This window comes from Cylas formicarius, unplaced genomic scaffold (genome assembly GCF_029955315.1).
Source record: "Cylas formicarius isolate icCylForm1 unplaced genomic scaffold, icCylForm1.1 PGA_scaffold_5__7_contigs__length_24384050, whole genome shotgun sequence".
NCBI classification, from domain to species: domain Eukaryota; kingdom Metazoa; phylum Arthropoda; class Insecta; order Coleoptera; family Brentidae; genus Cylas; species Cylas formicarius.
The window spans coordinates 1,799,025-1,824,297 of record NW_026844341.1 but is presented as its reverse complement, the minus strand read 5'-3'; the positions used below and the strand labels follow the sequence as shown (position 1 = coordinate 1,824,297).

At 36.1% G+C, this 25,273-nt stretch overlaps 1 protein-coding gene across 2 annotated transcripts; it reads right to left on the bottom strand.

Annotated features, from left to right (window-relative positions):
- Nucleotides 1–1,927: 1,927 nt before the first annotated feature.
- On the bottom strand, nt 1,928–25,263 carry LOC132701985 (eukaryotic translation initiation factor 2 subunit 3-like). Of its 2 annotated transcripts, XM_060670357.1 has the most exons (5): nt 25,135–25,263; nt 24,718–24,892; nt 11,473–11,927; nt 9,792–10,208; nt 1,928–2,385 (listed from the first exon to the last, which is right to left on the bottom strand). In XM_060670357.1, exons 1-5 carry the CDS (start codon nt 25,204–25,206, stop codon nt 2,089–2,091), a joined length of 1,416 nt encoding a protein of 471 aa, XP_060526340.1. In that variant the 5' UTR covers nt 25,207–25,263; the 3' UTR covers nt 1,928–2,088. The 2 variants fall into 2 exon arrangements, with proteins under 2 accessions (XP_060526340.1, XP_060526339.1); XM_060670356.1 differs by lacking the exons at nt 1,928–2,385; nt 9,792–10,208; nt 11,473–11,927 and adding an exon at nt 18,816–24,452.
- Between the last annotated feature and the right edge of the window lie 10 nt (nt 25,264–25,273).

Here is a 25,273-nt window from a genome sequence, read left to right as displayed (position 1 = left end):
CCACGCTCCAGTGACAATAACCTATAATCAAAAATAACTATGGATAACATAAAACTAAAGAAAAACCGGTACCCTGATGACATTCGCAAGGATAAAAATCATACCCTTTTCTTTTGGGTAAATCCTCATTTAGATTAGACAACAGTATCACTCCAAATTTACAAAAATTTGTATCACCGCAAGAAAATAATACAAAATTGTAAGGTAATTTTCTGACATTTCTAAACATACTCTGCGGTAAATTTCGCTTAAATATGTTAAGTATTCGAGAAATTAAAATATACCAATATACCGCGGCGAGTCCTTAATTAAATGTCATATCATTAATATATTTTTTAATACTTTTCTTAAAAATTCATATTAAGCACCGACAAAAGATTCAGGGAAAAATTATAGCGGCCAAAAATTTAATCTTCATATATATAAATTTCCGGCGGTTCTCAGGAATTTCGGCTTATTAATTTTCGGTTGAAGAAAATCGAATGTTTCGTTGTTTTCTGTTTACTTAGGAGTCACATTCGTTTTCGAACTTACTCATAACCAAATCACTGAAACAATGCAATATTTGTTTCTGTGAATAAATTTTTAAGCATTCTGTTAACTATGAGTGAGGTTAACTCGGCGTCCTTTCACATGTATATTATTTAGTTGAAACAAAATTTCCCTCTTTATCCTTATAAATGACGCTACGAAATTTCACGAAAATTATTATATAAATTGAAAAAAGGCTTTTTACTTCCTTCTTGTAAGAGTAAGTGTCAGTGCACACCACACGTCTTCTTTATTCTTTTTCTAAAGTTACGCCACGTGTTACCAAAGGAAGAATAAATTTAGGTATTCATATAACAGTTTATATGTAAAACTGAAATATATGAATAACTGAAAATTAATCTGAAGTCGACCGCTAGGTGGTCGAATTGGAAGATTAAATTCACGCTGGGATAATAACGCAACATTTATTCAGCAGTGTCGATCCCCAGTTAATTTTAAATAATCAGGTCATGATGTAGAATTAGACCTTTCAAGACCTCTACCTGAATACTTCACCTTTTATGAAATATACCATTTTTCATTATGCTCTATAGGTTTAGGCGATGACCCCCTTCTGTTATTTTAATGGATGGCGAGGAGGCCTCTAATTAAGAATAGTACAGTGCGCCTGCAACAAATAGGCCGAACTTAAAGGACAAGTGGACCTGGAAATGCCGACTGAGCACGAGGGCGTAGATCATCAGGAACGATTCTTTTTCCCTTTTAAGACAGATACTTGCATATTTTGTTGGAATATAGATTTTCCCCAAAACTTTCATAGCACACGACGCTAGGTTAGGTCCCAATAGCAGTCATACTACTGTGGATTAATTATCTTTTACCCGTCACAATAGATTTTCGGTCGATAGCCTGCTATACTTTTTATACTACTGGCATAATTGATTAACTGACGTACCTAAAGTAAACACCTTAAATTTGTGAAAATTTAATTTCATTTTTGACGCATTATGTTCGATTTATGCGTGAAGTTCAAACCTGAAATAGAGAAGAGGATGTGAATTTTATCACTGCAGGTTTTGCATGAAAATAAATATAGCATCTTGGCTACACTGTGGAGCTCCACCACAGTTATAATATCGCCATCTACTAAATACTTAAACTGAAGGGATTACGTAAATCAGAAAGCATTAAATACATGCAACTATTTTTGATAAAAAAAATAATGACACAACACCGTTTCAAACTAACGACTACTACTAACCAAAACTAAGAAATAATTTGATTTGAAATAAAAAAAAGTCTTTTTTCATTACTTTACATTATTTGTCTTTATCTAAAGCAATGTTTTTGATACTGTTATAACTATCTCGATCTTTGGGACAAACAATTGCGATATTTTTCGAGTAGCGCTGATTAAAAAAACACCGAAGCTGGTTTGTGTAATATAATTTATTTGAAAACCTACTAGAATAAAAACAATGAAGTGACATCGAAATTCGGAAAAAAACCTAACAACTATTGATGCCAACGAAACCACCAGACAAATACGCTCGGTAAGTAAGTAATATAAAAAAGAACTGATGTATGAATGCGCGTTCAGTTGTTGGACGGTTCGATGGTCTCCCCGCCGCGAATCTGCCCCCATCCGATGAGACGCCAATGCTTTTCTACCCTTCTGCTCAGGGCGATCTTTTCCCCGACCTCCGTGCACACCGGATTCGTCAACGCGATCTTGCACATGTCCGCTTTCGTCGCGATAACTTTCCCCCCAGTGCTCAGCGAACCGATGTTGACGAGCAGAATTTCTCCTTTCGCCAATTTTTGGACTTTGGCCCCCTTTTTGTCGCCTTCTGTGCGCACGCCGAGAAGTCGTTTCAATAGATAATAACTCACCTGAAAACAGACAAAACTCTAGTATAGTGAACCTTAAAGAATATCGTGTTCCCTTTTAATGGATCATACCCCCATTAACTATTGTTATTGGGTAAACCATATAACTATACAAGGTATACAAAGGTTCTACATATGCTGATAATATAGAAACTCTCAAACAAAACTAATAAGAACTGGCTGCTTTCAACAACCAATATGCATAGCGGCGGACAGTTTAAACAGATTAAAAATATAATAATAATAATAATAAAGAAAAAACTATAACAATTATAATAAGAACCATGGGAGAGACTCCCCGAAATCTGACAGCGGAGCTGGAAGAATTTACCCGCTTGGCTGTAATTCTGTCTTCATGCGAAACGTTTTAAATATTAACTTGACCGATCAATGACAACCCAAAACAAGTGTGATTTTAAAAAAATATAACAAATAAATAAATAATATAATTAAATAAATAAAAATCGGATCAAATCCAGGATCAGTCACAATATGTGAGAAGCTATATACATATCTAGAAACGAACAACATTCTCAATGAAGAGCACCAATGGAGCACAGGTATCTAAATGTCAGATGTCAAATGTCAATGTCAGAAATGTCAAACTTTATCAGTTCACAAGGGGAAACGAAAAGAGGTACTTAGGAATTTTCCAGACACACAAAATGGAACACAACACACATTGATCAGAGTTTGAAAAAGTTGTTTCTTCTACTTCTTCTATTGCCTATCCTCTATGGATGTTGACCATCACATTGTTCCATAAAATCTTACTGACAGCCGCCCTGAGTAAATGTACAGTCGTCGCTCCCGTTCACTGTCTGATATTTTTCAGCCACGATGTTCGTCGGCGCCCCTGACCTCTTCGACCATCTATTTTGCCCTGCAAGATTAGTTGGATAAATTGATATGTCTCATTACGCATCACATGCCCAAGGTACGCCATCTTCCTCACTTTCACATTATGTATGACTTTGAGATGCTTTTGCATTCGCTGGATCATGGTGTTGTTTGTGACATGGTAGGAGTATGATACCATGAGAATGCCTCGATAGCACCACATTTCAAGAGCATCCAAGCGCTTAGATGTAGGATCTGTCAATTCCATGCTTTCCGTGTCATGCTTTCGTTTCAAAGGTTCAATTGGCCTTTTTATTAATTTCGTTATTTATTTCCTTGTACTTTCTTTCATTCCTATTTAATTTACTATCTGCTCCACGGTTACAGACAATTTTTATTTTGCCCCAGATCTTCATAATTTAGATCTAGAGATATGCTGTTAATATTGTAGTTTGGTTCCTTTTTAACTTCCCTTTTTCTGGAGTTATTTTTTAGCTTCTGTATTTCTAGGCGATTTTGAGGTTTTCTTTTGGGGATTTTCTTTTTTTTTTTCCTGGGTCCGTCTTTACGGATTTTACGGAGTTTTGGAATCTCTTGTTTATGATGATAAAGTTAATCTGATTCATAACAACTTTTTGGAGCGGATCAGTTGGAGATTTCCACGTGTAGAGCCGTCGAGGCGGTAATTGGAAAAAGGTGTTCGTTATCACACTGTCTGTTTTTTGTCAAAACTGGATTAGACGGTCTCCCCTGCCATTTCTTATCCCCAGTCCAAAAATTCCCACAACACCATCAACAGAACCCTTGCCCAGGTTAGCATTGAAATGCCCGCTCCTGTTTCTCGGTGCATTTCAAGGCTGTCCATAGTGGTTCGTAGGATATTTCGATTTTCTGATCTGAGTTTTCTGAGGTTAGAGCCTTTGACTGTATAATAGTTATATTAAAAGGTTTGACATTAATTTTAAGGAGTGCCACTCTGTTTCATATGCCCAAAAAATTAATGACACCGTTGTTTACTTCTTTATTAACAATTATAGCTACTCTATTCTTGTTTTGTGTTGTTGTATCTCCACAGTGACATACATCATAATCGTCGATCTTACAGTAATCCGAATTGGGCCATCTGACTTCGCTACATCCAAGTATATGAATATTAATTATTTTTAATTCCTTGATTACATTGTTTACCTTTCCTGTTTGAAACAGGCTCCGTACATTCCATTTACCAATCTTCCTATCATCTCCGGGGATTCTTCGCAACCTCTCCCCACTTAAGGGGTGCCCGGGACTGAGGGTCGTTTCTGAATAGCTTTGATCCATCATGATTATCTTGCGGAAGTATTTAGCCAGGTAGTTTCCCCTTGCTTTCCTAGCTTTTATCTTAGACACTCCTAACCTGAAGAACAGAACGCTGTTTGCTGCCGCTTATTCCGGGTCAGACTCTGCGTGGGAACCTTCTTAGCCTCACCTTCATAACTTCAAGACCTTAGCAGCATGGGTGGCCCTACCGGTAGATACGCTACCAGCGGCATCGCTCCCTGGATAAAGGCTACTAAGCCCCTTCACCACGACAAGGTGATGATTCCCCTAGAAGGTCTTTACAACATTTAACTTAACTTGAGAAATTTTTCCACGGCCATAAATAGCTATGCTATATCTGCTCTTCAATACTCCTTTGGACTAGCTAAATGGTCCCAAACAGATCTCAAAGCAATAAAAAGAAAGATACGAACAGAATTTAAAAAATGCAGAAAACACCATCCAAAAGCGTCAATTGAAAGAATAAATTTGCCAAGAGAAAGAGAAGGAGAATAACAAATGCTGTCGACGCCTGCAGTCAACAAATTATAGGCTTAAGAAATTTATTCCATCACGAAAACAATGAACTAAACTTAAGCGTGCAAAAATTGACGGTGACGTTCAGAACATCTGTATGGTAAATCCGTAGAATGACTAAAGACTGGAACGCTTGTTCCTGAAACTGAAGGGTCTATGACTGGTATACAAGATCAGATTATTAAAACAAGAAAAAATTAATCTAGGAAAGTAAGTTCATCGAGTCAATACTATCGTGTAACCATCTATATAAAAATATTAGACCAGCTGTAGACCGCCAATGATATAAACTGTCCCGCAAGACTTCGCCATCCAGTCAAAATGAACATACTCAAAAAACCGAATGATTATTTTGCTCACACCTCTTATAAATATTAGAGAATTAGATATTTAACCGCCATAGCATCTTCGTATAATAGAAAGTCATATTTAATTTTATCAGACAGGTCGTTGATAAAGATCGAAAAAAATAATGCCTTAACTAAAATGCAGGCAAAGGGAAGACCATATACGTTGAAATAAATTATAATATAATAATAATAACAATAATAATAATAATTTTTTGAATTCACTATGCAGCAGTGTTAATAGTATATTATGCAACAAGTTCGGTAAACGGCAATTGACTCACCAGTTTATTTGACACGAGCGGAGCGAGTATTTAATAAACGAGTGGCTTAAAAAGAACGTATTATACTTTTTCTGTTCCCGTTACATTCACTGACATGACCGTCAAAATTAACACACGTCACAATTTAAAGCGTGGGAAATATCTCCGAAAACTTCCGATTGCTTCCAAATCCGTGCGGTAAAATCCCGGAAATGTCCGAAGTGGCTCGGATTCATGGGAAACGAAACTGAAGTGGTAATGTGAAAAAAAAATAGGTATTTTACGGACGGGAGTAGAAAAAAGAAATACATATATACAATTTGATAGTTACTAGTTTTATGATCGGTCTCTAATATAACTAGTCTATTCTTCAGCAAGAGAGAAATAAAATCATTAACTTCAACAACATGAAGATTTTGAGCAAACCTAAATGGGTATAAATCAATGGGATACCGTTCAGTACGACTAAATTTAAGGATCGTCCGTAGAAGTAAATCAAAAATTAATCCATAAAATGATATGAATTTCAATTTTTATAATTTTAAATATATCAGTTCTCTCTGTACTTCAACACAAAAATGGCGCAAATGAAACTGAAAACGCAAAAAGTCTGCGACCGATGGGCGACCTCAGCTGCCCTGCTGGCGAAGAATAACAAAACCTATAGCGTACGTATTCTACAATATGTGATATATGACTTTGTGATATATGTCTTTACTATTACATATCGGATATTATAAACAAATGCTCTCATTATGTTGAGCACTGGATGTATTGTTATATTCTTTGTTAGTTTAGCTTTTTTCTAACCCGTAACATTGCTCTAGGTTTATTTAGCTTTAAAAAGGAGACATTCTTAAAATTAAAAATTTTAAGCAATGGGATTGCCATTTTTGTGAAGTAAACCAGAAGTATCAATGTATCAATCAAAATATTTAATTTGGATTTTTTTTTAATAACTGATTTCAATATGTCAAAATAGATACCTACTACTCTTTACTTATTCTGAATCCCGGCCGTTTAAATTTTATAGAAAGTCAGTAAGAGGTTTAAATGTCGCGAAGACTGTAAATAATGCGAAAAGACTGGTCTAGGCACGTCGATGCGCTTCCAAATACGAAATGATACAAAAATACGATCACCGGTCCATAAAATCAAGAAGAAATGTATCCAATGTATGTTACTTCACGCATAAAACTTAATTGCACGCCCGTCACAAGTGATTTTTTTGGATAAATGGCTTCGAATAGTGAGATACCGCGGAAATGCAACGTTGCCGAATTTTTCCCTAAATGTGGGGAAATTTCTGCTTAGTTATGCATTTTATAAGTATTCGTTTGGGAATTTGTATTAAATATAAAAGTAGATAGACCATTAGAAGTTTTATTACTCCATCTTACAAAGGAACACAGTATAGGATAGTGACACAACGAATAAACGGTGTATTGCAAAAGTTCGACGTGGCGAAATTAGTTTTGCCCAACTTCATACACCAGAATGCAGATGGATACGGCAAGACAACAAAGGACCAAAAAAGGTTAGTCAACAGAGGTTCGGCACCTAATTCTGGGGGTGCATTCAGAGGGGTACCAGGTAAAAGGTGGCTGTTTTTGGGATGTGTTGACTGTGGTGCGAATCGCGAAATTGTCTTGGACTATATCAAAGAAAACGCAAAAATTCCAATCAACAGCATGTTGACGGAAGAAGAGTTGCCCTCCAAATCTAATTCTAAAAGTTTTAAAGTTAGCATTTCTGAAACTTTTTATGACACCTTAAATGATAGCAGTTTTTGGCCTAGCAATATCATCTTCAGGCCATTTACGTTCCGCAATTCTCAAAAAGCCATACCACCAAACTCAACAAACCAATAATGAACGAAATTTCCAAGCTTCACAAGTAAGACTAATAAATGCCTGACATTTTATTACCAGAATGTCAGGGGTATAAAATCAAAACTGCAGTCCCTGATATGCAATGCCCTCGTTGAGGATTATGATGTTTTATTGTTGACAGAAACGTCCCTGTTTTGACGTTCGTGTTTTGACACGTGAACTTGGCCTGGATGGTTATTTTGTATTTAGATGCGATAAGTCAGCAGCAACTAGTAACTGTTTGACTCAGGGAGGGGAGCTTGTTGCTGTGAAAAGCTCTATATCCTGCCAACTTTTTAGCCCTCCTATTAATACTGTAGAGCAAATAATTATTCATAAGATTCTGGTCGGCAATGCTAATAGTCCAGGTGTCTCCTCGCCCGAGGTGTATGAACATTTTTGTCTCTCTGTAATGTATTTGATGGATGAAGATGACTTCACAGATGTTTTTCTCAAGGGAGACTTTAATTTATCTAAACTATCATGGTGAAACTGGTGCTACGCCTTGCGGGAATGTCCCAAATGAGACAATTGTTTCCGATTGTGTGGCCTATTATTTCAAAACATACAGATCCCAAAAAAGTAAGGTAATTTTCTTGATTTGTTGTTCTCTAGTCAACCTGATATCTGCGTTACGATCTGTGTAAGCCATTAAAGCTGGATGGACCTCATCCAGCTTTCGTTTGCAACTACAACTTGGCCATTACCTCACCCAGGAATATCGCATGTGACTATTTTTATTATAATTATGTGTGCTAATTACAAAGAAATTGATCTGTTTTTGTCAAATGTCAACTGGGATTGTATTTTTAAGTGTGCGGATGTGGATATGATGGTTTCGCAGTTTTATGTTTTCTTTTGTGCTATTGAGTTATCGCTCGCTATAGAAATCCAAAATTTCCCAAGTGAATGAATGACCTTAAATCCTTAATTCTAGAAAAGAAGAAAGCTCATAAATCTTTCAAATGCACAAATTCTTTAGAGGACTATCGTGTTTTTTCTCAACTGAGGGAGCAATGTAGAAATTTATCTGTTTCTTCACATAAAGACTACATTGGAATGCTCTAAAATCAGTTAACTGATAAAAAGTCCTTTTGGCGATATGCGAACTCAAAGAAGAAAAACCTTGAGTATCCACAATGTATGTCGGTTGATGATGAAATTAGCAGCAACACTTAGCAGTGTCGGATATGTTCAACGATCATTTTACCTCAATCTATTCAGCATATGCAATAAATCATTTTCTTGTGATAAATCTGTTAGTATAGGATTTTTAAAATTAAATGTTGTCGATGTTTTCAATAGGATAAGTATTTTAAAGCAAACCTTAGGACCCGGAACCGACGGAATACCTGTGATACTGGTGCAGAATTGTAAACTATGCGAAATTTTATGTAAAATTTTTAATTTTTCACCTTTTCAATGTTTTCATTAGTGACTTAAAAAATATTTTTCGCTTTTGCCAATTTCTTGCATTTGCGGACGATTTAAAGCTCTTTAACGTTGTAGAATCACCTCTTGACTGTCATCGATTACAGGAGGATCTTGATAAAACAACTCTTAATACAAACAAGTGCAAAATTGTAAGCTTTAGCAGATCCAAAAATCCAGTAACTTTCATCTATCAGTTGAACTCTGGATCGTTCGAGAGACAGAACCTAGTTAAAGATCTTGGAGTTTGGCTTAATTCGGAGCTCACATTTACATATCACACAGATTTTATGACTAACAGAGCTATTCGATTGCTTGGATTTGTTTTTCGGACTTTGAAGGGTTTTGAAAACATCTTTATGTATATGGAGCTGTACTGGGCACTTGTGCGTTCAATTTTAGAGTATGCTAGCTGTGTCTGGCAACCATACTATGCAATTCACAAGGAAAAAATAGAGCGTGCGCAGCGTTTCTTAGAGGGATAAGTTTTAAATTGGGAATGTCATTTAAGGTAATAAACTACGAAGAGATTATGAAGCTTTTGAATCTGACATCTTTGGAGAGTAGGCGCATATTCTTTGACATCTTTACATTGTACAAAATCCTTAATAACTTGATGGATGCACCAGATCTTCTGGCATCTGTTGGTTTTCAAATTTCTCCTTTTTAACATTCATTTTCATAGGACCAACTATGGCGTTAACTCGCCTTTGAATTGAATGTGCAAGCTGACAAATATTTTACTCTCAAATAACGAGCATATTGATTTATTTTCTGACTCTCTCAGTAGTTTTAATTGTAAACAAATTTCATATTCTTACCTCTAACTCGATGAAAATATTGGGGAGAGCGCCGACCGCCCCCAAAACCTGCCCCACCAATCGATCGGCCCTACAAAGTGTAGGCTCGATTTTGGTACCGACGCCGATCAAACCGCCGGGCACCGCGAACTGGAGTTCGTTTTGTTCCGTGTACAAGGACACGATCCGCGAAAATATGGGTCGGCAAGTGAGCTTCCCTTCCGAGTCCTTGCTAACGAGGCCGGGTCTCACTTCGATCTCCTGGCCCACTTTCAGCACGCCCCTCAATATACTTCCGCCGGCCACGCCTCCCTTCAGATCGTTCACTTCGCAGCCCGGCTTGTTTACGTCGAACGACCGGATCACGATGAGACGCGGTTGAGATGTGAAGTCCCTCTGGGGAATCGGGATCTTCTTGGTGATGTACTCGCATAACACCTGCAAACGCAGATCAACAAATGAAATATTTAAATGATTGTTAAAACCCATTCCAAAACCAATTTGGCAACGTGGGTCTAATTGATATAAAAATTTGACTTTAGAACTGACTTCTACCCCATATGAGAGGAAGACCGTGCCATTCCAAGACCTAAAAGACCAAACTCTAAGCACTGCGATAAATATAGGCTAATAAGGCTGATTAGCGATATTACGAAAGGCTTCACAAAAATTAATTATAACTTACAGTTTGAATTTCGAAAACACTCAATACAAGAGAGAAACTATTCTACCTACAAGTAAGGATGTGAACACAGATTTCTAAGTGTGATCCAATCGGAGACTTTTGAGACGTGAAGCGTAAACAATTGAAAGAGACACTTCAAAATGTGGACATAAACTATAAAGACATCAGAATTGTAGCAAAAAAAAGTGGGAAAACTGAAATATTTGTTTGTACCACAAGAATCCACAACATCTATGCGAACCAATTTATGAAAAAGAAACTAAGTCAAACTTTCGAACGCATCAAGGTGAATGGAGAAGTAATAAACAGTATTAGATAAGTCACATAATTACATCTCCTAGAAAAAGTTCAACGAGCTAGTGAGCAAAGTCGAATTAACTTAAACCTTATCAAAACTTAGTGGACGAGGCTGAGTAAAACCCAACATCCGCCTGGACAGTTGATAGTAACCAGTGTGTACTCCTACTCCTACGCATACGTATGGAATCATTGACACACAAAGACTAACCACATGGGGGAACATCCAAAGACGGAGATACATATCAGCGTTGATACATATCTTAGCATGTTCCAAGCGGAAAGAAACATCACTGTCACCAATAGGCAAGAAATTGAGACCAGAGGAAGATCGCCTACACTGGCTACAGTTACCATGACTAGTCCATTCGAAGACATTAATGGAAAGTCCCTTAAAAAAACACACAAGTGACACCATGATTTGGCATGAACAGGGCAACCCTAAAAACCCAATATGGCTGTACACCGGAAACTGCAGCCTCAAACCCTGCATACACCAAATCTCGGTGGTGGGAGGTTTAGATACCTAAAACTAGGGACTGATGTCCTGGAACTTCAGAATTTTGAGGGTGTGACGTTAGCTGTGTAAGTCGGGTGCTGGGTATTGCTAGGTGGGAGCCACCGAGTGCTAATATACCAGAACAAACTGAATACCGCATAGGACAGTGTAACGGACCCGGCCCATCTGATCTTATCAACGTTTGATGGCCGTAAAATTACCTCGATGTTGTACTTGAGCTGAGCGGAAATGGGAATGATGGGAGCACCTTCCGCCACCGTTCCCTGGACGAACTTCACTATCTGCTCGTGCTGTTCTTTAGCCTGGCCGTCCTTCACCAAGTCGATTTTGTTTTGCAGTATAATTATGTGCTTCAGTTTCATAATCTCGATGGCGGCGAGATGCTCGCTGGTCTGCGGCTGCGGACAGGACTCGTTGCCCGCTATCAGCAATAAGGCGGCGTCCATGACCGCGGCGCCGTTCAACATGGTGGCCATGAGGATGTCGTGGCCCGGACAGTCGACGAAACTGACGTGCCGGACGAGCTGGAAGCGGCCGGAACAAGCGGGACGCAAACACGGGAAGCTGTCGTCTTTGGACGAGGATCCGGAGATGTAGCAAGCGGGTCTCGAACATTTCGGGTTGTCGCACTTGTAGATTTTGGCGTTGGCATAACCTTTTCCAATAATCATTATTAGTTGCAAATTCTGAATATACAAGGTTATTCAGGTTTATCGATACGGATTATTTATTGTCGTCAAAATAACGTAGACTCCCGCAATAGCGACCACCGTTGGGGAATCAGCTGTTGGTCATTTGCCAAAAATACATATAACTAAATTACATTTACATAAATAACCAATAAGAACTTTTTATGTAAAGGGTACCCCCCATTTTGGACACTTTTACTGGGCACCTTAGTTGTTTTTAAAGATAATAGAGAGTCGTGGTTTACGCGGACCTGTGCTACTTTTTTGTGAAATTTAAGATGCCGTCAACAAAATTAATATATATATATATATATATATATATATATATATATATATATATATATATATATATATATATATATATATATATATATATATATATATATATATATATATATATATATATATATATATATATATATATATTCACGTATTGATTCACGGATGGAAAAATGTGATGACACTATATTCCGGGATATCATCCGTTCTGGAATCCTGCAGACGTTTCGCCAAAATCTCACTTGGCATCTTCAATGCTCGCGCACCGAAAACATTTCGAACACACAGACACCACACCAGCATGCACCGCACATTACATTTTGCGTCCATGACTATTTTACGTCCGTATATCGATTCGTTTTAGTTTGCCCTTCTGTGAGTTTCAGTAGAACTGTGGTAACGAATGCTCCAGAAGCAATTTCGTTTGCGATATGGAAAACGTATATTTTTTTTTAGTTCACGAAATTGGCACCACGTGGCGTAGTGATCGTATACATGCCCGTATATTATTTTTCATTTTAAGGGCTACTTTGAGTCCTTGGCGGGAACATTTTTTCACAGTAATGGCAACGTTGCAATATATTATTTTATGGCTTATTTTGAACTTTGTGTCTTCATCGACGCTTTGATTTTGTTGATTTCCATCATCCGTGCATTATGTTAACTTTTTTAAAATTAGTTTATGGATTAAATTTGTGTTTGTTGAATTCTTTAAGTGCTTTTGGGTGGTAAATATTATTGAAATGCAATAAACAAAAAAAATGCTCCTATTACTCCTGGTTGGATGCGCTGAGTAAAAGACAAATTTTTATTAGCCGTTAGCATTTTTATAATTTTTTGTTTTTAAAATAAATTTAAAACAAGACGACTTGTATTGCCGGATTGTATTTTCTTTGTCTCTCAACGTCTAGTCACTTTTTCCCATCACCAAATAAATTAAAAAAATAAATTAAAAAAGAACCTATATATATCTCAATCATTATCAACTGTCGAAGACTTTTCAGAGGATGCACTGAGTAAAATATTAAATTTTATTATCTGTTAGTGGTTTTATGACTTTTTGCTTTAAAAAAAAATAGTGTGTTAAAATGTTATTCTTGTAAAAACAATTAAGAAACATTAAAAACAAAATTGGATTCCTCTATTTCAAGTATTATCAACTTTCGAAATCAATACGTTTGGTCAAATTGCTACTTTCTCTATGTTCATTGAAAAAATTAGATTTGGCAACACAGAGGGAAGCAAAATGGTACACTGAATGAAAAGTATAAATAAGTGGAGGCAATTTAATGCTTGGTGTAGACGGAGTATACCATATAGTATATTTTATTTATTTCACTGCGCGCATCATTTTCCTTCCATTTACGGAAAAACTAGACAGCGTCGCTGGGCGATATTCTAAGGTTAAATCATAATCTCGGATGCATATTAGTTATGGAGAATGAAGTAAAACAGGAGATTGAAAGGGTTGAGGTAAGTTATTATTCTTTTATGTAATAAAAGCAGAATCAAGATGTTAAATTGATAACTAAGAAAAATGCTGATATTATATTTTAGTAACTTTTACAGGGTGATTTTACAGGTGATTTTTCGCCACATTCAACATTCGACGATGGCGATGCCGTCCCAGAATTTTTTCCAGATAGATCGTCGTCAGACTCAGAAATAGAGATCTGTAAATTTAAGAAGGTAATAATAAATAACTTGGACGATTACCCAAGAGCAAGAAACTTTCCACTATAAATCAAAACAATTCTTTGCTTTGATCTTGTCATTTAATTATTTTTTGTTTTTCTTGTGTTTAGCTTATTCTCACATACACTTTCTTATTATATTTACAAATAATTCAGGTAGTGTTAAACCATACCTTGGAAGTTATAGGTTTCTTTTTGTGGCAATTTAACAAGGTATCTTGCAATATAAAAAAATATATTTAAAGCATATCATAAAATTTTGGTTGCAAATCGTCGGATTCAGTCAATTTTTTTAAAACTGGTTCAGTGATTTAGAGTCTTTATCGTAGTATAAACAAGAATGTCTTCACTTTGCTTTGTCATGTTATTTTAACATTCTATAACCTGGTTTTCATTTACAGAAAATTACGGTTTTGGAGAATATTCGACTGTAAAATTCAGAGGAATCTCAACCAGACTCTGTAAGTATTGTCAGCTATTGGTTGCGTATATTTTATGGATTAAGAACCGTTTCAGGACGAAACCACGGATACAAAAATAAACACAATTAAATCGTTGAGAAATACAAAAGAAAATAAAAAATATACTAGGAAAAAGGACTTGTGCTACTTTTGCGAAACCGATGTTCAAAATTTTCTTCGACATATCGAAAGGAATCACCCGTATGAATTAGAAGTATTGCAAATTTTTTCCAAACCTAAAAAGAGTGAGGGAAGGAAAAAACTTTTAGCCCTATTAAAAAAGAAGGGCAATTTTATTAAAAATTCCGAAGCTTGTCAAACCGATGAAAAAAGCACGGGAGCCAGAGAAATCATTTTTGCCATGCACAAACTGCTTGGGATTTTACAGATCCAAAATTTTATATCGACATACAAAGAAATGCACAGGGGCTAGTTCATCAAAAAATGCTCAAGTTGCAAGTCAAAACTTTTTGATAAAAAATTTGACCCAAATTGACCAACAATTAGAAGATCAGGTTTTTCCTAGAATGAGACCTGATAAGATTTCTTTAGAGGCAAAGAATGACTTAATATGTGCCTTTGGAGCTCGTTATCTTAAGACACATCGCGAAAAACATTTTATTAGTGTTACAAGTAGAAAAATGCGAGAGTTGTCAAGAATTTTATTAGAGCTTAAAAAAATGGATCCACACATAGCAAATCTATTTGAAGCATTGCACCCAAAGCACTACGATAAACTGGTGGAAGCTACAAAATCTGTGGCAAGATTTGATAGCATTAATTAAGTGTTTGTAGCGCCCACATATGCTATGAATATTTCCACATCTCTGAGACAGTGTTGCGATATTGCAACTTATATGACCATAAAAAGTGAACCATCAGTTGAAACGGCAAATATTGAATCTCGATTAAAAAGGATGGTAAATTTATTAGCATCTAACTGGCGATTAGATATATCGAGTCGAGCTGTCAATGATCTAAACATCAATAAATTTAATAAAAAAACAATTGTTCCTCTAGCGTCTGATCTAAAACTTCTAAAAGAATACTTAATGTCTACTGCAGAAGCTGCCAATTTACTCTCTGCAAATGCAATGAATGTCAATGCCTTCTTAATTTTGATGGAGACAGTGTATTGTAGAATTATTTTATTGAATAGAAGGAGACCAAGAGAATTACAGCGGTTATTAAAGGATAGTTACGTTGCTTCAGAAAAATCATCAAACTCTTACGAAGAATTTAGTGAAGTTATCTCGAAAGCAGAAAAAATATTGTTACAACACTTTAAAAGAAGAGTCCGCAGTTTAAGTACGGACACGTACGAGTGACATGGACGCGCGGCCTCTGAAGGTGCCAAGTGATATTTTGGCGAAACGTCAGGCGAATGATCCTACTCCAGGGTCAGACAACGAACGGATGAATACCCGGAAATACTTTTGTAACCTTTTCTGCACACTCTCAATGGACTGAGTACGGCAGTTACAAATTGGTGACCATATCAGCGAGCCATAGTCAAGCTTGGACCTAACGTAACAGATAAATAACAATTTAACAGTAGCTGAACTACAAAAATGCCTGCAATTTCTTATTACCAATCCTAAAATTTGTATTGCCCTGGAAACCATTTTAGTAATGTGAGGTACAAAAGAGAACGACTGGTCAAATAAAATCCCCAGATCCTTCACAGTGGCACGTGGCATCCATATTGTAATTAAAGACTATAGGAGTTTTCATGCGGAGGTAAGAAACCACATTACGCTTGCTGATGTTAAGATGCAATTTTTTTTAGTACACCACTGACTGACAATATTTATGTTGTCCAGGAGAGTCATGCAGTCCATGCCAGTTTCAATGCATTCATAGAGTTTTAGGTCATCCGCATAGGCAAGTTTGTTGTTGTTTATTTATATATATTTAGGTTAGTTACAGAGTTATGCTGTTTAAGATTCAATATGGCGCTGAGGTTGAGTAAGGGATCTACGTCGGACATTGATAGGAGCTGAAACAGTGAAAGAAAGAATATTGAAGTCACCCAATAACAAGACAGATCCGCCAAACAACAAGTCCAGCGACGACAAAGATTCAAAAAAGTTCTCAACTTCGAAGCTGGCAGCAGTGGGAGGAATGTATACTATGAATAAATAAAATACAAAGTAATCTAAAGAGATCTTACAGCCTAAAAAGTCTATGCTTGGAGCACTGTTGCTGATGCCGGAGGTATCCAGAAGTACGGACTCAAAACTGTCACGAACACCGAGCATGACACCACCGCCCCTGGAGACTACAGTTAGATCTTGCCTTCGGTCTGAGCGGTAGACCAGATAAGAATCAGGAAGGGGTTCAGAGTCCCGAAAATCTGGTTGAGCCAGGATTCAGTAACAGCAACGATATCATACCCTGAGGAAGGTACGCCGCTGTAAAAGACATGGGTCCTAGTTCTGACGCCCCGAACGTTCTGGTACATACAGGTCAATTCTTTAGCTGAGGTGGCGGCGGAGCTGGGTTTTTTGTAGCGATAGTGGGAACACCATGGATGTATTTCAGAATCAGATTATAACATTAAGTAGATGACTGATCTATCAAAAACAAAAAAGCAAATGTGTCAAAAACTTACTAGACTGTCAGTTTTTAATTACATTTTTATAAGCTATCCATTTGTTTTTGTGTATTTCATTTTAATTAATTTTCCATAATAATGGCAGTGTATGAAAATTCTGATAAATATGATATATTGGTATATTTTATAAAATGCAATGAAAATAATAAACAAGCTTCGGAATTATATTCCCACAGGTAAGGTTTTTAGAGGGATATGGTCAATTAACGATTCTTTTGGGAGATAATATGGTCCGACGAATGTTACTTTTCAAATACGGGAATTTTTAATCGCCATAACAAGAGGAACTGATCGGTAGAAAACCACCACCACCATTTAATTCTTGAAAGGGCCCAACAAGGAAGCTATGCGGTTGGGGTATCGTGTTTTACTTTGGGACAACGAATAGCCTACCGAATTTATGAAGGAGGTCTTATAGCACATAGGTACCTAGACTTCCTTCAGAAAGGTATATTTTAGTGATATATATATTTAGCAAGATGGACCCCAAGTCATAACGCTGGACTTTTAAAACTATTTTTCCTCAAAAATGGATAGGTACGAATGGACCTGTAAGATTGCCACAGTGATCTCCGGATCTTTCAGTTTCAGATTTCTTTTTTTGGGAAAATATGTAATATAAAGTAAATAAAACACGATACGAGTCTGTAACAGAACTTTGAGAGGCAATTGGTTTACCTTTCAAAAGTCTAAGAAGGAAATCGATAATGTTATTTCGTATTAATTAATGGAATAATGGACTACAATAAGTTGAAAATTACTACCAATAGTAGTTCATAGCGTATAAAATACATACAAGGATGTTAATAATTGTTTACTTGGATATTGTTTTTAAAAGATTAATTTTTGCCTACTACTAAGCTTAAATGACTTCCAATTAATGTAAAAAATAATATACAGGGTGTTCCATTAAAAATATATATTTTTGCTTCATAACTAATAAACGGTTAGGGCAAGTAAAAACAAACTACGCCCCTGGATTTTACGGAAAAATCCTATAAGACCGTTTTTTAAACTCTTTAATAACTTTAATTTCAAGCGTCAATCGCAACTTTCTATCATAAAAAATAACCAGGATTCCCAATAGAAGTGTCAAAAATGGAATACCCGGTACATAATATAAAATATTATATTTTAATATTATAATATAATACATAGTTTAGATATATTTCCAAGTCTCAATCTGCCACAGGCTTCGGTCAGGTTTGCTATATTAATGAAAATTGTTTTAGATCCAAAAAAGTATTATTTAATGTAGGAAACACTTGACCATCGAAGTCCTCGATATCTATGTTTCACTCAAATCCAGCTTTAAAAATGCACTTTTTTATTGTAATGTTTTTTCAATTTGGATAATCGAAATACATATACATATTCTAAAAGAATTATATAAAAATAACGCTACTTTCCTGTTCTCTCTCTACGCCTTAGAATCAAACTCGCGCAGCCACAGGTCATGATATCTCCTGTCATCCATGCATTTTTGAACTGAGGAGGCTTTTACTTGATGAAAATCCATTTATCAAAATAAATAAGAACTAAAACTTCAGATTTTCACTAAATTATATATTTTCACATAACAATTGTTTCGACAACACCGTGTCTTTATCAAATGGTGATTTGATTTGATAAAGACACGGTGTTGTTGAAACAATCTAATAAAAATGAATGAAAATGAAAATAAATAAGAACTAAAAGATCATATTTTCACGAAATTATATATTTTGGCATAACAATTGTTTCGACAACACCTTGTCTTTATCAAATGTTGATTTGATTTGATAAAGACACGGTGTTGTCGAAACAATTGTTATGTCAAAATATATAATTTCTTGAAAATCTGAACTTTTAGTTCTTATTTATTTTGATTTTCATGCATTTTTATTAGATACCCATTGGAGGGGTAACTTATCGTGCGTGTACTTTTAAAAACGTCGAATTTTTTTTCTTTTACTTATGACAAACGGCTTTATCTTTTCACATTCCATATTTGCACCAAATAAAATTGTAATTCGCAGTTTTGCAGTTTTTTTCCATCATTTTTCAAAGCATATGTACTCTGTTAAAATTGTAAACCAGGTTTTCGAAATTTCAAATTTGGGATATGTAGGGGCCTATTATGGTCCTTTTTTAAAAATACTTTCGCATTATACAGGTTGTCCAAAAAAAAGCATCAATTTTATTATGGAACCACGTAAACATTTGGATTCTATAGTCAAGAGGGTGGCAGTAGCAGGCAATGTACTTTTTTTATTAGTGATACAATGGTATTTAGGCATATAGTTACTATAAATATAGATAGAGATACATTGTGGAATTCCGGGAAAAGTATTAAATACAAAAGTTGTTTGTTGGATGTGCTCCACACAACGAAGATATTATACAGGATATATCTCATAATTATCTCAAAGGACCTAACTTCTTTATTTCGAATGTAAATGAACATATTTTTTTGATTTCTGGATTTTTGAGAGAAATATATAAATTAATTTAAAAATGTTGAAGATGATGTTGAACGCACAGAAACATCTCAAAGAACGAACTTGGTAACGAAGATAACTATAATTCTAATTCTAAACACCAAGGCACAGGTACATCCACTACCTGTAAATCTCAGCGCCCTGGACAATAGGAACAACACTATGACTATGCCTATAAAATACAGCAAAGGCTAACTAAATTTTACAGTTCAATAGTGATTTGTAAATCTCACCCATTAATATAGGAATAGAACATAAACATAAAAAAAAGAATGCAAATATATCATTTTTTTTATTAAAAAGTCGATATTAATTATCCTAAATTTTATTAAATGTAATGTAATAAAATAAATCCACCATCTGCCTTGTCCGACGGCTAGTGAATACAAAACCATCAGTTTTATTTTAAAGATAATTGAAAATGTGGAAAATCTGGACAAACCCTAAAACTGCCCCCATCCTCTGCAAGGTGAGACCCCGCAATCTGAACCATAAAATTTTATTCATATTTTGGTGACACAAAAAGTGTATTAGCAAGGGCTGTAAGGAGATAAATAACAATATAGGCATTATGAATCTGAAAAACTTGCCGTTTTAAAGAATACCGCCAGAGGAGTACAATTTGTAAGTGACTTTTAAAACGAACGCTTGTTATAACTTGAACTGAGGTGGCTTTTACTTGATGAAAATCCATTTATCAAAATAAATAAGAACTAAAAGTTCAGATTTTCACGAAATTATATATTTTTACATGACAATTGTTTCGACACCATCGTGTCTTTATCACACATTTGATAAAGACACGGTGTTGTCCCAACCCCAAAACCCCAAACCTATAAGAAAAAACTTTTTTTTAAAATAGTTTTTCAGGGTCTTGTAATGCACCATCAATACTGTGCTTATAAATTACATATATGTAGTGTCCGCCAAAATAGTTATTATAGCTAATACACAGAATGAGTAGTGCAACTACTGCGGTTTAAGTAAAGTCAATTAATGAAACCAAACCTTGGAGCACAAAATTCCACATCCACTATTGGCTGATGAAGTAAAAACTTAGAAACACAAAAACAAACAAACAAAACGAATTACAGTCTAACAATCTAATATATAATATATATACCACAATAATACCTAACTCAACAGTCACAAATCTAAACAAGGCGTAAAAAATCATCCCGTTTATTCAGTTCTACAAAATGCAATTATCATTCTTACAGCTTTAACAATTAAAAGGCAGCAATTTCATTAACAATCAGCTTTGTTTTTAACATTATAAAATTTAGTCAGTTAATTGAATGAATCTTAACAATAATTAAACTAAAATCATTAACCTAATACTATTGCGTTGAAACATCAAACACCAAAACGTGATTTTGTAATGCACAGTAGTCATAATCTATGAAAATGATATAAAGATGAGCTTTGGAAATCAAAACAAGTAAATATCTGTAAAATTAAAGCTAAGGTCACATTTTTTATATGTATACCATGAAGTAAATGAACGTAACTATTTAGAGAACTTCTTATCCACTCTTAAGACTTAAAACGCTGTTTTTCTCTTATACACTCTCCTTACTATCTGGCCGACGATTCCCATTTAAAAATCACCATTTAAGAGTGGTACGGCTTCGACCGTAATTCTACTTGTGCTAAACTTAAGATGTCTAACCTAGTAAAAACACCCAACACAACTAGGCATTTCGCTATGAACCAAATTCTCGTTTGACACAAAGCATTTTAGTAATTATTTATTATTAGCTAAGTATAAGCTAAGCTAAGTAATAAATATTTACTTGAAGTGGCCAACGAAAATAATCTGCGGCAACATTTAGTCAACAATGGACAAAACAGTTTTTCACGTATACCAGTTGTCCAGGAAAACATAAGTTCTAAACCTAAATTTTTGGTTTTGCAGATCCTTAAATGAATTTAATACTTATATTTAATAAAAATTAATGAGCACTAATCAGGACTTCAAAATAGTATAGTCCAAACCAATGTTTGAGTTTACAACTTCAGAAGAAGAATAATAAAAAATAATAAACTAATTCATTTCTGGAACTACCTGCGTAGGTAGAATACAAATTCAAATTTATTCATAGTTCAAAACTAAAGTTATTTGTTTTTACAGTTGGAAATAGGCAACATCTATTTAATACACATTCCACAGATGCTTAAGCACCTAGTATAGGTTCTTAGATCTTATGTATATGTTTCAGCTGTAAATTTCATTGAATATTGTTTGTGCACCTTTTTACCTGGAAATCGAAATTTATCATAAACTGGTTGATATGTAAAGATTATTACATAATTTTAGCTTATATTCAAGTAGTTGAAACTACTCTAGATGTATAAAACTTCTTAAAATACTAAACTTATTACGTAAAAAGGGTTATTTATAGTGCCTTTTCAGTAAACTGTTTATCTTAAATTAAAATCTAACTACAAATTTATTTTTTTCTTAGGCTATTAATACATCCCTGACAAATTCATTTAGATTGCTCAGATCGCCGCTAGAGGGCGTCTTGATAAATCACTACAAATAAAATTTACTTCAACAAAATTTAATGTAACGATATCACTTTCATTGCAACAAAAGATGATCAATGAAAACCGCAATTCTACATCTCTTTACTCGCATCTTTGCGACCGCAATTGCTAATTTTCCTTCTTTTAGCAAAATAGCGAAAATTATAATGGTGGCGTTTAAGTGCCAATAATTTTAAGATTGCACTTATTTAGTGTAGAGAATGCCATTTGTGTCTATTTTCAAAACAATGAAAACGCAACTGTTAGCAACTACATTTTTCAGGACCACACATCTTGCATAAAAACGCAAAGTGCTTTATTTGTTTCATTGTTTCTCTGTAAAACATTGTATTGTAATATTCCAACATATTAAATGAGTATTAATGTTTATTGACTTCTTATTTATAATGTAACAGTTTTAATAATAAATTTATATATTAAATAGTTTCATTCTTTATATTACTGATATAGGTTAGGAAACCATATCGAAATGCGGTTTTCACTAAAGTGACTATTATTTGGCTATCTTTTGTTGCAATAAAAAAGTGATGTTGCCGCATAGTTTTTAGTAATGAAAATGAATCTGCCCAGGGCAGATTTCAAAAATGCGATTATTTACAGAAACTTAAAACTAATTTCTAGCATTTTCTCTTTTTATCACTTTAGTTCTAAGGTTTTTCACCCTAAGTCTTCGCAGTTACTTTTCAAGATGGGGTGGAACACATTTCTTAATTGACAATATAAAAACAAAGTTCCTTAAACAATATCTAGTAGTTAAAAAAACGCACAAAAACAGCGCCGTAAAAACTTATAGGGAAAATTGTTGACGGTTACAAACCAAAATGGCGACGCTACGTCGTGACTCATATAGCCTATAGTGTCGTTGATGACATCCTCGCCCTAGTTTCGATTTCTCCTGGGGTAAAACACTAAAACAAAACGCAATCGCCGACTCGTAACATTTTAGTCTCAAGGAGCAGTTGTCAAAACAAGTAACGGCGGCAGGATTGGGCCGCGCATTTACAGGTCGGCCTGTCCGTCTGGGGCGCCCCCTTCTCGGGCGTGTCTAACTTCGGTCGCGACTTCTCGGGCGTCTTCGGTTCTACCGAATCGATATTCATCATGTAATCGAAGGTCAGCTCCTCCCCCTTGGGAACCTCCCTAAGCGCGAACAGCGCCAGCTTCGGCAAATTCGGATCCATGCAATTGATCCACGTCGCGTATACCCCGAGGTTAGGGTCGCACGAGTGATTTATGAAATGGGAAATGTTGCCGTATTTGGCCGCGTCAACTGTATAGAGGTTATCGCGGCTGTTGTAGTCCAAATCGAACAGGTACGTACGACCCTCCGCGTCGTAGGCCTTGCCACGCCTCTCGGCCTCCTCGTGGTTGATGATCTCGCCTACGTACTCGCAGAGAAACTCGCCGCAACCGATCTTCGTCAACGCCTTCACGCCCCAGCCGCAGCCGTTCGACGTGCGAAAAATGCACAACGGTACTTTGCGACCGTTCTGAACCACGCGGTTCCTGCAATCGGGTCCGCACTTGCAGGAATTATTGCACTCGTAGATGGCGGTGCCCGGATTGACGTTGATCTTGCGACGCGCGTTGTACGAAAACGAGTTGTGCTCCTGTTTGCCGCAGCACGACTTTATCCCGGGACCGCACGCTTCGCACTCGCAATGACTGTCCGGCGTGTTGAGGATCTGGATGTTACCCGTGGGAACGTAGTCGTTGATGTAACAGAAATTTTCGGGGGGAAACTCCAAGTCTACCTCGTTCTCCACCTTGATGACCGCCTCCCCCTTGTCCATTTTGTTGACTATGGCCTCCCAGCGACGGAGCCTGGCCAATTGTTCCTCCCGCTTCGATACCAGCAGGTAAGTTAGCACCACGCGTTTGCCCTCTTCTACCCGTTTGGTGAGGTAAGAGTAGCAAACGCAATCCAGATAATTTAAGAGGCGTTTTTGGGTATCTAACTTGTCCGGCACGTTGCGCAGATCGCGGTCCTTTAGCACGCTCAACAGCATTTCGTCATTTATATTCTCCTTGCTCAGTTGGTACTTCAAGCACAAAAACGTCATGGTTTTATCGTCAAACAAGTTACTCAAAAAATCGAGCAAAAGCTGCTTGGCCCCGTCCAAGTGCTCGATTGGCTCCCACGTGTTACAGTCAGAGTGGTAGCCTTCCCACTTTATAAAAAATAAATGTTTTTTCTGATAAGGGTCATATTGCAATTTCTCGATTGCTTCAACGGAGAATTTCCCTTTGTAAATCGTGTTTTTTGGGGGCGCCAGGGTCTGTTTCCTTTTCAGTCCCCTCTGGTTGCTGCTGCTGCAATCGTCCACCGTGGCTTTCACATCTACTTTCTGTCCATACAGGTGCGCCGGCCACGTTACAAAGCCTTTGTCATTAAATTGCAGTTTATCTACAACCAAATGGGAAAATTTCAATAAGTTAGGATAACGGCCAATAAAGATACTTTTAAACATGATACAAACTACAGTCTTGCAATGACAAAGGCTTTACAACGGTGGAAGATACTCCCCTTGTCTTTAAGAGTCATTTGCAAATGACAAACAACATTTAGCAAATGAAAGCTGCCCACTCATAACCCCCATAATACGCAAGTGTAGGTACTTACAAATAGGAAGAAAGAACTTACGAAAAATAGGATCGGGAAATCAACTCACCCAGTTTAATTGTTATATTCCTCTCGAGCTCATTTTTGAAACGTACAGTTTGTACCCCCGAAATAGCTTTTACCACCGTTGATTTTCCGTGAGCTACGTGACCGATGGTGCCGATATTTATCGTAGCCTGTCTGCTAATAACTTCTGGTGAGAGGGCTGTTAACTTGGTCACATCCTTAAAAAGATAGGATTCAAATGAAAAAAACAATTGGTTACTTTGTTATATAAGGTCAACTTTGTATGGAACTGTGCATAAATATACATAAATAGCACGTTAAATAGGTATAGCAATGTGTAACAGATGCATACTAGAGTCAAGCCAGGTCGAAATTCTTAGGTTAAGATTTCTAGCTTCATTTTAAAAATGATAAACCACACAGCTAGAACTTTATTTTCAAAATATGCTTGTGTATTTACCAATTTAGACAAGTCCTGCCTGCATAAGTTTGGCTGACCAGTAGTTACACCACTACCCTCTGAAGAAGCCATTATTAACGCCCTAACTACACTGATGACGAAACAGATCAAAAGAAGCGGCAAACGTGAAAGCCACAAT

What these genes read in the sequence shown, in the direction of transcription:
- LOC132701985 (XM_060670356.1), bottom strand. Translation starts at nt 25,206, where the DNA reads ATGGCTTCTTCAGAGGGTAGTGGTGTAACTACTGGTCAGCCAAACTTA. An exon ending in GGCAGGACTTGTCTAAATTG is followed by an intron (nt 24,893 to 25,134) that starts GTAAATACACAA and finishes TATCTTTTTAAG; the next exon opens with GATGTGACCAAGTTAACAGC. An exon ending in GAATATAACAATTAAACTGG is followed by an intron (nt 24,453 to 24,717) that starts GTGAGTTGATTT and finishes ATTTGGTTGTAG; the next exon opens with ATAAACTGCAATTTAATGAC.